Here is a 15,487-nt window from a genome sequence, read left to right as displayed (position 1 = left end):
TCAGTGCATGAAAAGCCCCGAGGCACAGTGCCTGCGGCATGAGAGATGCCCCGTTACTGTTAACCAGTACTAGAATAATTATTTTAGCAAAGTTCTGAACTGTGGTTTATCAGCCCCTAACCCCCACCCTTCCCAGAGGAGATCATGAATATTGGACATGGAGGGCGGAGAGATTGGTGCGATCAGCCAGTGAAACCCCTGGGTTAAAGCTCTGGGGGATGCAGTGACCTGGGCGATGGCTACATAGACCCAGAGACAGGAGCCATTGAGATCCTAGATGACCTCAAGGGACCTCAGCCCAAGCCCACATGAAAGAGAAAGGAAGGGAAGTATCACCTGTGACTTTCCCATAGCATCTGCCTTCTCTCTCATCAGAGTCCTGGCAGGTTGTTCATCTCGACCCCTTCTGCAGGGGGAGATTTGCCAACCAGGCATTCCCAATGACTAGTTGGTAGGTTTGGGCTCCTACTGGCAGAAGAAGCAGAGGTGCCATGAACACCGGCCAAGCTGACCCTTGGCTCCAGTAGACATGATTCAGATCTCTGGGTGGCCCTGGCCCAAGACAAACAGAGAAGCACAAGCTCGCTAGCCAGGCGGGGAAGTCACGCTGGGCTGGAGTGGCGAGGTTTCCCTTTGGTCTGGCTTTGTTTGATTCCCGTTTCCTGTTTTGCTGGCAGCACATCAAGTTCTATACGTCCACAGCCTCCCGCCTGCCGCCGGGACTGCTCGTGCCCAGATTCTGTCTTCCACCCGGTCTGTGGAGACAATGGGGTGGAATACCTCTCCCCTTGCCACGCTGGCTGCAGTGAAGTCAACTTCAGCTCTATAGCTCTCAAGAAACCGGTAAGGGCCAGAGGGGCCCCTGGTCTCTGCCAAGTGTGTGCTCTGACAGCCTGCTCCTCCATTTGGGATGGGCAGGGCTCCACCCCACTCATTCCCAGCATCCTGGCCTCTGGGCCACACACACCTTTTCTCCACCTCCCATACCCTAGGGTCATGATCAGATGCTTACAGCCCAAAGTCAATTAAAGACTGGCCAATGTCCAACGAATTTACATTCCTGAAGCCTAACAATGCTCAAAGCAGAAACAAGCCAGAGCACTCCTTCTGCTGAAGCCTGCCAGTCTCACCCTGATGGGTCCTTATTGGGCACACCAGCGTCCTGCAGCCTGGTTGTGTCGCAAAGCCATATGGACAGGCCCACACAGATCGAGGGCAGAGGGCCTCTGTGATGTGGACCTGGAAGGTTAGAGCCGGAAGTGGTGAACAGAGACCCTTTGGTTCAACCCTTCTGAGCACTCTCAGCTGTGGCTACACAACTAGCTTGAAGGCTGTAGCTAGTCAGGGGCAGATCTGGGACTAGAACCCAGAGTGCTGCCTCAGCCCAGGGCATGTCTGTGCAAGATCAGGTGTCACCCAGCCACAGCCTCCCACTCACACAGATCACATTCACGATGCTCACTTGGCAAGGTCCTGGCCAGCCCTCAGAGTGCTCCCTGCCTCCCCAGATCAGAGAGCAGCAAACCAACTCCAGTCATCTGTGTGGTTATTCAACAAACACCTAGTGAACACCAGACACATACGTGGGAGCTGAGGATTCAGTGGGGAACCCATCAGCCCATGTCCCTGCCCTCATGAACTTGTATTCACCAAATAAAGGCACAAGAGTGTTTTTAGGAGATAACCCATGCCACGAAGAGACTTAATGAGACAGAGAATATCTGGGGACCTCCCGGAGGAGGTGACATTAGAACTGAACCACCAGAGGAAGGAAACGCTATGAAGACCTGGGAGTGAAGCAAATGCAAGAGCAAGACCCAAGGGCGTGAATGATCTGGCAAATGGGAAGAGTGAAAAGGCTAGGGCTGGCACAGAGTGTGGAGGTGGGTCATACTCAGCTAGGCCTGGGAGCAGGCAGGGCTCTGGCTTCAGACTTGGACGTTCTTTATCCCAAGAACACTGGGAAGTCTATGCAGCTCCCTAAGGAGAGGATGCAGCCTGTTCCTTTAAACCTGTGTGGAGGGCGTGGGCAAGGCTAGCCATCTTCCCTGAGAGGACAGGCAAGGCCACTTCCACGGCCACCTCTGCTGGCAGAGGAGCATGGTTTTTAGGAGGTGCAAGGACCAGGAGCTTGGGCAAGATGCTTTCTCAGTTGCCTTCTTGTTGGAGGAGCCTGTGGTGGCTTCTGTGGTTTTCTTATCTTTATTTACTTACCTCTGACTGCTCTACCTCCAGAAATAATCTTGACAAGTTTCCAATAACAGCACAAGCACATCAAGACCAATATCCATTAGCATAATATCAAGAAAAAAAATATAGCAAATTATAAGGGAAAATATATGTAAAAAATCCAGACTGAGGAAGGTAGCAGCAACATTGTATACAACTTAATAATGAGCTTCCCAGCAGCCCAAGTAAAGAAGGTCCATAGTTCCAATCCTTGGTAGAAGGAAGCATACCAGTTTATTAGTTCCAATCTCTGCCCTCTAATGGCTTTGACACTTAAAGCAGTTGGACCATAGGCTGGTCCATCAGACGATGTGAGAGGGAAGATGAAGCCACCTGACACAGACGGTCCACCAAGGTGAGCTGTACAACGATGTTGAGCCGCATGGATTTATAGACTTGAGACAGAGACCTTTAGAGGCAGGAGGAATTTATCTCAGGCAGAAAGTTCAGTGGATTTCACTGTGTTTCCACTGGTGCTGTGCTGCGCTGCGCTTAGTCACTCAGTTGTGTCTGGCTCTGTGCGACCTCATGGGCTGTAGCCTGCCAGGCTTCTCTGTCCATGGGGATTCTCCAGGCAAGACTACTGAGTGAGTTGTCACGCCCTCCTCCAGGGGATCTTCCCAACCTAGGGATTGAACCCAGGTCTCCCGAACTGCAGGCAGATTCTTTACCAGCTGAGCTACCTCATTCCCAGAGGTATCTCCTATTTTTTCTTCCTGTAATGTCCCTGCAATAAACTCACAAACAGCAAAAACAAAAACCCAGAAGACCACTACTGCTGGGCAGAAGGTGGCCTGGCCCAGAGGAGGGCCCTCCCAAACCCAGGTCTGCGACTGGTGGACCATACCTGGCAGTGGATTCCTGCAGGTCCCCTTGCGGTGTAACTGCGGGAGTCCAGCGCACACTGGAAGACTGGTTTTGGTAAAACAAACACTGTTGCCCAGTAATCAGAAGCGAGATCCCCGGGGCACCTGAAATCCCCACCTCGTCTCCTCTCCAGCCTCTGCATCTAGCCTTACCAGGCCCCCAGGGAAGGCAGAGGGGTGACCGTTGGAGCAGGCATTTAAAGTGTGTGGAATGGAAATAATAATAGCAGGTTTCCCCTGTTCCCCTCCGTCTCCTTCCAAGATCTACTTGAACTGCAGCTGCATCGGCGGGGGATCCGCTTCCGCGAGGACAGGCCCGTGCCCCGTCTCCTGCGCCCCCTTCCTGCTCCCGACCACCTTCCTCATCTCCTTCGTGGCGCTCATAGCCTGCATCTCGCACAACCCCCTCTACATGATGGTGCTGCGGTGAGTGCGCCCCTCCTTCCCAACGCTCCCCTCACTTAACAGCCAGCTGCCCCCTTCCAGAGGGTGAGGTGAATGGAGGGTCATTTCATGTCAACACCTCAGGGGCAGCTTGGTGTCACTGCAACAGGACACCTGCCTTGGCCTGCCGCCTGTCCTGCCCTCCCTTCTGACCTGGCTCCCAGGACACGGGGGCTTTTCTCATTGTCATCCTTTCCACAGTCCTTATTCTGTCCCTGGAACTTGCCTCGTTTTCCTTCTCTGATTTTATGCCTCCAATTGAATTCTCCTCCCTCCTCTCTGTTCTTTTGAGAGTTAAAGATAGGGGAATCTATAGGTGTGGAGTCAAGAGTGGAGCCTGGCAGACTGGAGGGGTCACGTGGCTCAGCTGGCAGGCTCCGCCTCCTCTCCAGGCTCCGCCCTCCTCATACAGGATGGAGAGGCAGGGATACCCACCAAGCGAGGAGAAAATACGGTTTCAACCAAGTTGGCATAACTTACCCCCTGCCTACCTCCCTCCTGTCCTTATCAGTCTGGCAACAGAGATGGAAAAACAGAATTTGGAAGACCCGGTCCAGGGTCAAAGGCCTGTCTCTACCATAAGCTGGCTAAATGTCCTTTGGGGTTGCCAAGTTCACCAAGGCTCAATTTCCTCATGTATGTGTGTGCTTAGTCACTCAGTCAGGTCCAGCTCTGGGACCCCATGGCCATAGCTCTCCTGCCTCTCCTGGTCCTCGGCTGAGTCCTCGGACACGAGATGTTCTTGAGGTGGTACAGGGAGATGATACTAGTGCGCCAGTGCCAGGGCTTTGGTGCCAGCCCGTGCGGAGTCCCACGCTGCAGCCTCACTTGGTGGGTGTCCCTGCCTCTCCATCCTGTATGAGGAGGGCAGAGTCTGGAGAGGAGGCGGAGCCTGGAGGGGAGGAGGAGCCTGGAGAGGAGGCGGAGCCTGCCCGCTGAGCCACGTGACCCCTCCAGTCTGCCAGGCTCCACTCTTGACTCCACACCTATAGATTCCCCTATCTTTAACTCTCAAAAGAACAGAGAGGAGGGAGGAGAATTCAATTGGAGGCATAAAATCAGAGAAGGAAAACGAGGCAAGTTCCAGGGACAGAATAAGGACTGTGGAAAGGATGACAATGAGAAAAGCCCCCGTGTCCTGGGAGCCAGGTCAGAAGGGAGGGCAGGACAGGCGGCAGGCCAAGGCAGGTGTCCTGTTGCAGTGACACCAAGCTGCCCCTGAGGTGTTGACATGAAATGACCCTCCATTCACCTCACCCTCTGGAAAGGAGAAAATACGGTTTCAACCAAGTTGGCATAGCTTACCCCCTGCCTACCTCCCTCCTGTCCTTATCAGTCTGGCAACAGAGATGGAAAAACAGGATTTGGAAGACCCGGTCCAGGGTCAAAGGCCTGTCTCTACCATAAGCTGGCTAAATGTCCTTTGGGGTTGCCAAGTTCACCAAGGCTCAATTTCCTCATGTATGTGTGTGCTTAGTCACTCAGTCGGGTCCAGCTCTGGGACCCCATGGCCACAGCCTGCCAGGTTCTTCTGTCCACGGAATTTTCCAGGCAAGAATCTGGAGTGGCTTGCCATTTCCTACTCCAGGGGATCTTCCCCACTCAAGGATCAAACCCACGTCTCTGCATCTCCTGCACTGGCAGGCAGATTCCTTACCACTGTATCACCTAAGAAGCCCTTCCTCACGAATGAAAGGGCATTAATGATATTGACCTCAAAGAATTCATGTGGGAGTTGCACGGTAAATTGCTTTGCTTTGCTTTGCTCTGCATAATGGTTCATTATCACTATTTACCAAATTATTCAGTTCAGTTCAGTCACTCAGTCGTGTTTGACTCTTTGCAATCCCATGGACTGTAGCACACCAGGCCTCCCTGTCCATCACCAACTAACAGAGTTTACTCAAACTCATGTCCATTGAGTCAATGATGCCATCCAACCATTTCATCCTCTGTCATCCCCTTCTCCTCCTGCCTTCAGTCTTTCCCAGCATCAGGGTCTTTTCCAATGAGTCATTTCTTCACGTCATATGGCCAAAGTATTGGAGTTTCAGCTTCAGCATCAGTCCTTCCAATGAATATTCAGGGCTGATTTCCTTTAGGATGGACTGGTTGGATCTCCTTGCCATTCAAGGGACCCTCGAGGGTCTTCTCCAACATCACTTTTCAAAAGCATCAATTCTTCAGCACTCAGCTTTCTTTACAGTCCAACTCACACATCCATACGTGACTACTAGAAAAATTATTACCACCAAATTAACTATTTTTATCAACAGCTAGTTTCCCCAGAAGACTAGGAGTTGAGGGGTCTGGGATTTTATCCTGTTTACAAGTTAGCGTGCAAACTACTGAGCTCCTGTTTCTGTTACTATTTCACAAGGATGCTGGCAGAAGCCGGAAGACTCCTAGGTCAAAGGCAAAGGACTTTGTTGCTCACAGGACAGCAAGCAATGTGAAGCTCATGTTGCAGCATTTATTTGTGACCCCATGTCCTACTGGGTGACGTGGAGGGCTTCAGGTGTATGTGTCCCCTGCAGTGGGTGTAGGTCACAGCTGAGGAGCACTGAGCTTAGGAGAGCCACTGCTTCTATGGACCAAGCCTGCAGCTGGCCTAGCAAATTTTACCTCATGCCTTAGGTCTGTTCACGGCAACCACAGCCTTGGGAAATGACCCAGGAAGCACACTGTCAGGCCCTTGCATTCTTAGCATACTCTGCGAGAATGTGTAGAGGTGCTCAGAGCAGGTTGCTCATCTCAACACCGTCATCACCCTCTCCTCTACCATTCTGCCTCTGTGCGTTCCAAGTACCCATGCTTTCCCTCAAGGCCCCTGAGTGTGGTTCCCTTCTTGCACTCTGGGTCAGATGGACCACAGTGGACCCAGTAATCCTGAGAAAGGTATGTGGGTGGCCATGGCGAGGAGAGGGAATAGAATAAGGAAATTTCACAGGGAAGCCCCCGAACATTGGAGAAGGGCATTGCTGTCAGATTGCCTCCTAGGGGACTGCCAAGCGTCAGGGATGAGGAAGTAGTGGAGGGAAAGCACCATTTGAACCCTGCCGGGGTCCTGCCCCGGTGGATCCAGGGAATTCGAAGGGGAGACGGCATAGGAGAGGAAAACTTATTTATTTAGAGGTATAAAAGAAATTAAGAAGAAATAGTATAGTAGGAAAATTTAGTGGAGAAAAGATGCTGAATAACTTGGTTTACAGGGAAAGCCAATAAAACTTCAGGACAAGAAGTTTGCACCATCTACGTTAGGCCACTGGTGCTTGTTTGAATACAGGAGGGTGCCCCGCCTTGGGCTCCCTCTCTCATGGATCTTAGAAGCCGGGGCAAGTAAGTAGACTTGGTGAGCCTCCCCGCTCCAGGTGGGAATTCAGCCAGAAAATAGAGTAAGAAAGGACACAGGGGAAACCAGTCCTTCCAGTGACTGGCCCATCCTCTATTGTTGTAAAGGCTTTTTATACCTTTTTTTTGTACATAGAGATCAATGGATAATATAAAATTATACAGCATCAGCAGCCCTGACTCTTATCGAGACCAGGCTTTCTCTCTGCATACCTAGTTGTATACACAAGTCTTAGGTGATTTACATCATCTTCTGGCCAGAAGGCCAATTAACATTTTACAGCCCTTTTCTGATAAGGGTTTGTCAACCAGAAGACTTATTTGTCTTAAAAATGTTGTTCTTCCCAAAGTCTGGTGCCACTCTCAGAAAGCACTAAATAAAGTTACATTCTTACATAGCAAGGATACAACAATTTATAACAATGAAAGAAGTACAGTGATTTATAACAAAGAGAAAAGTAATTAAAAGTCTAGTGTTGCTAACATCAAAACTACTATATTCCCTTTTCTATATCCCTATTACATTGATTAATATCCTCCAGGTGCCTAAAAGATAAAGAATATGGGGGCCTGGCCGCAGTCATTGACTCAACAGTGAAACCCGTCACCAGTAGGAGACTGTTGACTGAAGCCCTGAGTTAACTTTTTCCAGAGAATGTCAGAAGAGTGGAAAGCACAGTATAATAAAGCAGGCAGACTCTGGTTTTTGGGGGTAGATGTTCAGGAAAACCCAGGGGGAACCCCTGAAGCCTGACTCGCCTTGCCCATCAGGCCTCTCCACATGACCTTGTCATGGGTGGGATCTCCCATGCTGGCTCCCGGCAGAACCCCAGGGTGGGCTTTTTAAGAAAATCTCTCCCTTCCAAGTTTGGTCAGGAGCTGGAGTGAAATTGAAGAAGAGGCCCCAGTATCCCCAAATAATTTAAAGATAAATTCCCCTGGGAAAGATGAAAGAATGGATGCTAAGTAGTGCAAAGAAGATGAGGTTTAAAGCCAATGTTGTAGGTGACCCAGACCTTATTTGTATCACTCATGGCCCTCAACCAGGCATGGAAATACAGGCTGGGAGTGAAGATATGCCAGTAATGTATCACAAGACAGAGGTCAGAGAGCCAGTGTTAATTCAGGGCTGAAGGGGCAGAGATCACAAGGAACTCAAACTCTCTGTTAAAAGCCAGTTTGGGGTTCCCAAGTCCCATTTAGTTGAGAAACCAGGGGAGTCTATCCAGAGACAAGGACCAAAACATGGAAGCAAAGGACCAAAACAAATCCATCTATTATGGATTGGCCCATTGAAGGGACCTATTTCAATAAAGGGAGTGTCCCATTAGATTGAGATTTGAGGCACTTTCCACTGGGGTCTCCCAATGGGTGCCTCTCCCCTGCTTCACCCCAGCAGGGATTCTGAGAAGCTGAAAGGGTCCCTTTCCAGTTTGCTAGCAGAACTGTGGAAATAAAACAAAATGTGTGTGGAGATCTGAGTTCCCTTCAGCTCCGAATGCTTTCCCCTAACCAGCTGCCACTCAGGAGTGTGTGCACAGGGCACAGGGAAGCCCGGTGCCCCGGCTGGCCCACTCCTGACTCCCCATGTCGCGGATGGGGGCCTTCCTCTCTGCTCCATGCCTAGCTGGCATGGCAGGGGCCCAGCAATACTTCCTCCAGACAGCCTCCCTCTCCTCTCTCAGTCTCCTTCCTCAGGCAAGTGCTTTCCTCTTCTAGAGGGAAGAAGGGCGGGGGCAGGACTGGCTGCATAATTTGCAGGACCCAGTGCAAAATGGAAATGCAAGGCTCCTGGTTCCAAAATTATCAAGAATTTCAAGCCAGCCACAGCAGAGCATTAAAGCAAACATGGGGCCTTTCTGAGGGTGGAGCCCGGCAAGGCCACACAGGTCACATGCCTACCACGCCAGCCCAAAGTAGAGGATTCTGTTAGCTGCTCAAAGGAGCCCTCAGCCCAGGGGCTCTGGCTACACTTTGCATCAGGGCTGTCTTCTATTGCTGTAAAACACCACCAGAGCTATTCAGACCTGTTGCCATAAACACAGCCTTCAGTATCTTCTGGTTCCCAGCTGCTGTGTCCTCTGCCTCTTGAAGGGAGCTCTGGGTAGCCCTGAAAATCACAGAGACCAGTGGTTCTCAAACCTGAGTGTGCTCAGAATCTCCTGGAGGACTTCTTACAATACAGAGGGCATCTGCTTCTTCATCTGAGGTGCAGCCTGAGAATCTGCATTTCTAGCAAGTTCCCAGAGGATGCTGATGATGCTGTTGGTGCAGTGATCACACTGTGAGGCCCACTGAGAGGAACAATAGGCGCACAGGGCCCAGGTGAACCCAGGGGGGCCTCGCGAGGGCAGGTCTGATGCGCCCTGAGGCTGACTGCACCACCAGAGGGAAGGCTCAGCCCTGAGTCCTCCCCTTGCTGATTTCCTGTTTGCCTTTTCAGTGTGGTGAACCAGGAGGAAAAGTCCTTCGCCATCGGAGTACAGTTCTTGCTGATGCGTCTGCTGGGTAAGTATCAGAGACGCCCCCTTCCTGGTGGCCCTAGATTAAGAGAAATCAGAAGGCTGTGGGGTGCGGGGTGGGGAGGGGAAAAGCCCCATCTCATCTCTGTCATAAGAAGCTGTACATAATAAGCACAACAGCAAATGCCAAATCCCATATGGACTGTTTCCGCATCACTTGAGGTTAGGAAAGTTTCCATCTATGGCATTAATTCCAAACGAAACTGTGTAAGAAGGAAAAGTGGACACAGCTGCGAATGCCTAATAGAATGCTGAGTGTAGGTATTTTTTCATCTCTCTCCAAGAATTCACTGTAGGAACAAAACCTCGCGTTCCTGCCGCAGCCAGAACAGCAGCAGAGCCCAGCCCTGGCTTCCCTTCCATTTTACAAAATCCATTCCCCCTACCTCTACTCAGCAAAGGGGGGCCCTCTGCTGGCAAACCCTGCCAAAGCAGTCAGAGCCCGAGGAGGAAGGGCACTGTGCACAGGGATCAGGACTCGCTGTGGCTGTGACTGCGCTGCCTGCAGGCATCTGCAAACACCCAGCTCGCCCCAGGTGTGGGGACACTGCAGGTCCTTTTCCAGACTGCTCATACTGGACTGTCTCCTCTGGATGCCTCCAGGCACTGGATTAAACACAAGGCACTCGTATGGAGACTCTTGCAGTGACAGGTACAGGAAGTAAAGGGACTGACTGAGGAGGGATTTATTAAGGACCCCGGGGGTGCCCACTGCAGTGAGGAATATGCTGACTTCAGTGGAGAGACTTCAGTTGGCATCAGAGTGCACTTTCTGACCTTAAATGCTGAAATCTCTGCAGAGCCTGTGGTGCATTATTATTCGGGAGTCTGGCTGCACTTCACTCTGCAGCAACTCCCATGATCACTCTGGGGTGTGTGGGTGATGTCTCTCCTGGGCCTAACCAGCGGGGACCCTCTCCTACCAAAGTTGGGTGAGTGTGGGATAAGGAGGAGTGAACCAGTTTTTTCAGTGGAATTTCTTGGTCTCTGGCTACTTGCTCCTAAAGCCCCCCTCTTCAGACTCTGCTCCTCTGGCCTATATTACACAGAGGACACAAAGCACCAGGGTCTATCCTGTCCTGATGGCAGAGGCACAGTTGGCACCACAGTGCCTTTCCATTTATAACTTACCATTTATAACTTGCTCTGAAACCTCCACTGGGAAGGAAAGCTTACGTTCTGCCCAGCTCAACAGCAGCTAGGATAGGCTCTGGCGCACCTTGCCCTGCTTCTTCCCACCACTGTGAAAACAGCCCCTCCTGTGCTCAAAGCACCTGCTGCCTTTGTTTTTTTCATCTGAGCTCAGATAACTCAATGTGAGATCACAGATAGAAATCGCAGGCTGGAGGGATCCATTCATCACTCAAGAACGCAATTCCACCCTGGGTAGAGAAAAGGACTTGGCCAGCTTCAAATTACCCACTGGAACTTAGCTGAAAATTTTTCTGGACTTCATTTCTATTCAGGGAGCATCATTTAGGGAGGTCATTCCTTGTGGCCAACTTCCATCCCCCATTCACCTGGAGATTTGGGAGCGAGCAGGTCTGATACAGAGGCTGATTCTTAAAGGTCCCCACTTCAGAGCAGAGCCACAAGTAGAAGATTGCCTGTTTCTTTCCCCCAGAAGCAGCTTCTCACAGGGCCCTAAACAGAGTCGGGAGGCTGTTTTCAGTGGGTCTGAGAATGGGATGGCCTGACCCGGGTGTGGATCTGACCACGCCTGCCCCTGTCTAGACCTGTAGCTAAGGATGCAGGATTTACCTGAATATTCAGCAGCCATAGGGCACAGCCCCTGCTGCACCAGTTCTCATCACTCAGCTTTGGGACAGAGGCTCTGAACAGCCAGGGTGTTGGGGGCCTGGAGATGGTGCTTGCTGTCTAAGGGCAGCTTGCCATTGTGGAAGAATGTGGGATTCGAACCTCCAAGAACTAGAGTTCCTAGTCCAGCCCTGACCGTGCTTGGCTATGCAAAGGTGAGCCAGCTGAGCCCACCTTCCTCCCCTTTAAAATGAGGGCACTTGCCTGCCTCCGGGCTGCCCTGAGGGCTTGAGGAGTCGGTGTCCTCAAGAGTCTCCCGCCACCCGGTGAGCCCAGCAATCCCAAGCGTGGGAACTCTGGTATCTGTCTGAGCTGGCACAAGGGGACACCTGCAGCTCGCTGTCCTGGAAGCATGGCTCAGGTCCCTCTTCTCTTCTGAGCCTCCAGTGAAAGAGTAATTCAGGCTTCACGGAAAGCTAGTCTGCTTTCCAAAGTCACTGTGCTTCCCAGGGGTGGGGCAGGCTGTTCTCATGCCTGGGAGCTGTATAGGGACCCCGGGCACCTGGCTCCCCACCCTGCCCTGGAGCCTCTGCTGACAGCTCCCAGTGACCTGAGCTCTCTGAACTCTCTTCCTGCTGATGCTAGCTTGGCTGCCGGCTCCAGCCCTCTATGGCCTCACCATCGACTACTCCTGTATCCTGTGGAGCACGAAGTGCTCGGGGAGGAGAGGGGCCTGTGCCTACTATGACAACAACACTCTCCGGAACAGGTGAGAGCCTGCACGATGCGCCAGGGCCCAGGCCCGAGCAAAGGGCCGTCATCACTCCGGTGGCAATTGTGAGGCTCTCAGGCCTGCGAGGGAGAGCCGGAGGGGAACTTGCCATGGGCAGGAGTGGGGGCCACCACTGACCAGCAAGTCAAGGCTCACAGAGAGGCATCCAAGTAACAAGACCTGGAGGCTGCTCTGATGTGTCCTGGCCCCCGTCTTCAGGCCCCGCTGGCCCTTGAGAGGGATAGCATCACAAAGACGGTTGTTATAGGAAGAGGTCATGGCTGTGGAATGATGATGCCAGGTCAGCCTCCTATTGCTTAGAAGGAGGTGGCCCAGCATAGCTCCTGGTAGAGGCCAAGGGCAGGTGGGACCAAGCCCAGCTGCAGCACCACTGAGCTCTGCACCCCTTCAGCCACCTCACCTGCTGCTGCGTCACAAACAAAGTGGGGGGAGTGGGCTTCCGGGGACTGGACGGGGTCTGGAAATGCTGTGGGAGGGGCATAGAAGTCCAGGAGGAGGGCAGACCAAGAGGGCAGGGAGAAGGCACCCTTCCTGGCTGTGCTGAGACCCAGCACCCTCCCAGATGGCTGGTGCTGCAGTGTTTCACTGGCCCTGTGTGTTGGGGGTGGGGGGGGGATGTGGGCGGCACCAGGGAAGGTGGCAACAAGGAGCACTGGACTGGGAGTCCCATGTAGCTCCCACATCCTACAAGCCTCTCTAGGCTTATGGACAAAAGGAATGAGGAAGGTGGCTCCCACTCGGGTGGGGATGGATCCTTACCTGAGCGGTGATGACACATGACCCCGGGGCCATGGTGACAATGATTCTGCTCTGCTCAGTGGCCCTGGCCACAGAGCCTCCATACCCTTCACGTGTCCTGCCTCCTGCCCCACAGGTACCTGGGCCTGCAGGTGGCCTACAAGGCTCTGGGCGCGGTGCTGCTTATCTTCATCAGCTGGCGGGTGAAGAAGAACAAGGAGTACAATGTGCAGGAGAAGGCTGCCAGCCTCATCTGACCCTCGGCCTCAGCTGCTGCCCTGCTCCTGAGAGCAGACCTGCCCCCACACCTGCCCATATTTACTAACGTTAACATGGTGCCCCCTTTCTGTTTCTGTCCAGGAAAGAAATGAGAAAGAAAACCCCATCGCCATTTGCTTTCCCTGTCCCCTCCTCCCAGAGCACCCCCAAGGTGCCCAGGGGCCCGGTGGGCACAGAGCTGGAGGGCTGGGTCTCTCCTGGCTCCTTGGGCGAGGCCCCCACAGGCCCAGTCTCGTCCTGCGTGATGGGGATGCTCACTGAGGCAGTCCTGCCAGTCCCTCACCAGCTCTGTGGTTTCTCTGTGGGGAGACCTCTGGGTATCTGTCCAGAGGAAGGAGGGAGGGGGCTGGGTCATTACTGACCAGAGCCAGGCTAGGGGAGGGGGAGGCTGGCTGCAGTCCCTTTTGTATCTGGGTTCAACACCAGCACAGAGCCTAGGAGGACCAACTTGCTTCCCCTCCGATCCTCGCTTCCTGCCAAGAGGCTGCTTTGGAAGCTCTCATGTTGGGAAGTATGGCCAGTTGATCCTCTCAGTTACCCATGCTCAGGACCAGAGCTCGGACTAACACCTAAAGACAGGCCATCCAAATGGTATTCACGTTAACTGTAGACTCTTCTGTACCCAGCCCTGTGTAGGTTTATCTCCGTCTTTCCAGGAGTATATCTCACACTAAGAAAGCCACACGGTGGTGAAGACCTGCAGCTGGCTGTGGATAGCCATGACACCTGGCCCCCAGCCCACAGTGGGGAGACAGGACTCCTCATCTCAGAGTGATGGAAAGACCACCTTCCCCTAAGCTGACTCGGGTGCAGATGAGGTGGCTTTACACGGGCTTCCCCGTCTGGACTTTAGCCTGTGGGTCATGGAGGAAAGAGAGGCTGTCGGGGATGTCAGCAATCAGGTTAGGAAGTCCAGCGAATGTCAAAAGCCGTCAAGCTGTCTGGCCTCCTGTGGCCCACAGAGTAGAGGCCCTAGAGGTTGAGTTTCCTGGTTTTGGACATGCTTGTGCTTATTAGCATTTTCTCAGCCTCTTCTCACTGCCTCCAGAGAGGTGGGTGCCTTCCCTGGGCTTGGGCTGAGAGGTGCTGCTGCCCTGGGTGGAGGTTCCGAGTCAGAAGCCAACAAAGGACTCCTTTCATCCACAAATGTTTATTGGAGACCAACTGTGTGCAAGGCAGCACTGGGGCATGGTTCTCCCTGGAGCTTCCCTGTCCTCCGTCTACACTAAGGTCGCCTCCCAGAGCAGGCTCACTGGGCAGGGTGGGGGACACAGAGCAAGAACCTGGAGATTATCAACAGAACCTTGACCGTCCATGCCTCAGCATACTGAGTCTGCTCCTGGCCTTTACCGTATAGGGAGCTGACTTACCGTGTCCTCTGGAGTTGCTGGACACCAGTGATGGTCACGTGCAGATCTCCTGAGTGCCACTGCTCTTAGAAGACCCTTCCAGAAGCCACCTCTGGAAAGGCCTCATGTGATGGACCGCCAGTGGCCACAGTGCTATTGTCTGAAGTCTTTGTGAAAGCCACTGTCACAGTGACAGAGACAGCCTGACTCCAAAACCACCAGCTCTGTTTCCACAGATCTCACTCAGGAAGGGAAGCTCCATGCGACCTCAGAAGCCAGTTTCAGCCCTTTCAGTGGTCATGCTTGGAAAATGATTCTCTGCAACTAACCCTGGTTCTTCTCTCTGCAGTTTAACCAAATTCTGAAGGCACTGCCTTTAGCCGAGCTCATGAACAATGAATGCCAGCCTTCAGATTCTAGAAGATGGTTGCTATTCCAAGCCTTTTTTCTATTTTGATATTTCTATTAATATAATGTAACTTGGTCATGAATTTTTACTGTCATGTATATTTGCTAGAGAGCAGACATAACCTATATGTTCTGGCCAGAGACTGTCCCTTGCCCAATCCTTGGGGGCCTAAGGCCATGGGGATGGGAGGTAATGCTACTCCCAACTTGTCATGCTGTTACAGAGAAGCAGCAGGTGCCTCTTGTCCTTTCAGTGAAGTCCCTTCAGTCAAGACCCCACAGTGCTGGGTTCTCAGAATCTCTGATCCCTGCCCTTGAGTTTATATGCAGAAGTGGGGTAGGACACTCCATGATATAAAGTGGAACTAATATAATCATCACTGATCACTTGGTCACAGCCAGCACAACTACCCTACAGCAAATCTGCCTGCAGGACCTGTAATGATGTCACCTTCATTTCCCTTCAGGTGCAAAGCTTAACAAGCTTCCTTGAGTGTTGGACTCTCATAGAGCGTGTTGTTAAAATGCAGATCTCTGGGACTTCCCTGGTGGTCCAATGGCTAAGACTCTGCACTCCCAATGCAGGGGTTTGGGTTCAATCCCTGGTCAGAGAACTAGATCCCACATGTCGCAACTAAGACCCAGCACAGTCAAATAAATATTTTTAAAGAAATAAATAAAATAAAGTGCAGATTCCCAACCCTCTCCACCCTGCCCCAGGGGCTATTTATATGAGGCTGAAGGGAAACC

General features: G+C 52.3%; 1 protein-coding gene across 2 annotated transcripts in view; it reads left to right on the top strand.

Moving 5' to 3' along the window:
- Nucleotides 1-14,820, top strand: part of SLCO2A1 (solute carrier organic anion transporter family member 2A1) — a 92,408-nt gene extending 77,588 nt beyond the window's left edge. The window contains exons 10-15 of one of the 2 annotated variants that reach the window (XR_005719650.1): nucleotides 678-843; nucleotides 3,358-3,521; nucleotides 9,334-9,398; nucleotides 11,816-11,939; nucleotides 12,838-13,882; nucleotides 14,338-14,820. Coding sequence is in view for 1 of the 2 variants with exons in the window: in XM_040232798.1 (XP_040088732.1) it covers nucleotides 678-843; nucleotides 3,358-3,521; nucleotides 9,334-9,398; nucleotides 11,816-11,939; nucleotides 12,838-12,958 (640 nt within the window). In the remaining variant the exon portion in view is untranslated. Of the gene's footprint in view, nucleotides 1-677; nucleotides 844-3,357; nucleotides 3,522-9,333; nucleotides 9,399-11,815; nucleotides 11,940-12,837 lie in introns of both variants that reach the window. The other variant, XM_040232798.1, reaches the window with a different exon arrangement.
- The last annotated feature ends 667 nt before the right edge of the window (nucleotides 14,821-15,487 follow it).

Source organism: Oryx dammah, unplaced genomic scaffold, assembly GCF_014754425.2.
Source record: "Oryx dammah isolate SB20612 unplaced genomic scaffold, SCBI_Odam_1.1 HiC_scaffold_2, whole genome shotgun sequence".
NCBI lineage: Eukaryota > Metazoa > Chordata > Mammalia > Artiodactyla > Bovidae > Oryx > Oryx dammah.
The sequence above is the reverse complement of the archived record's forward strand: the minus strand, read 5'-3'. Positions and strand labels throughout refer to the sequence as shown.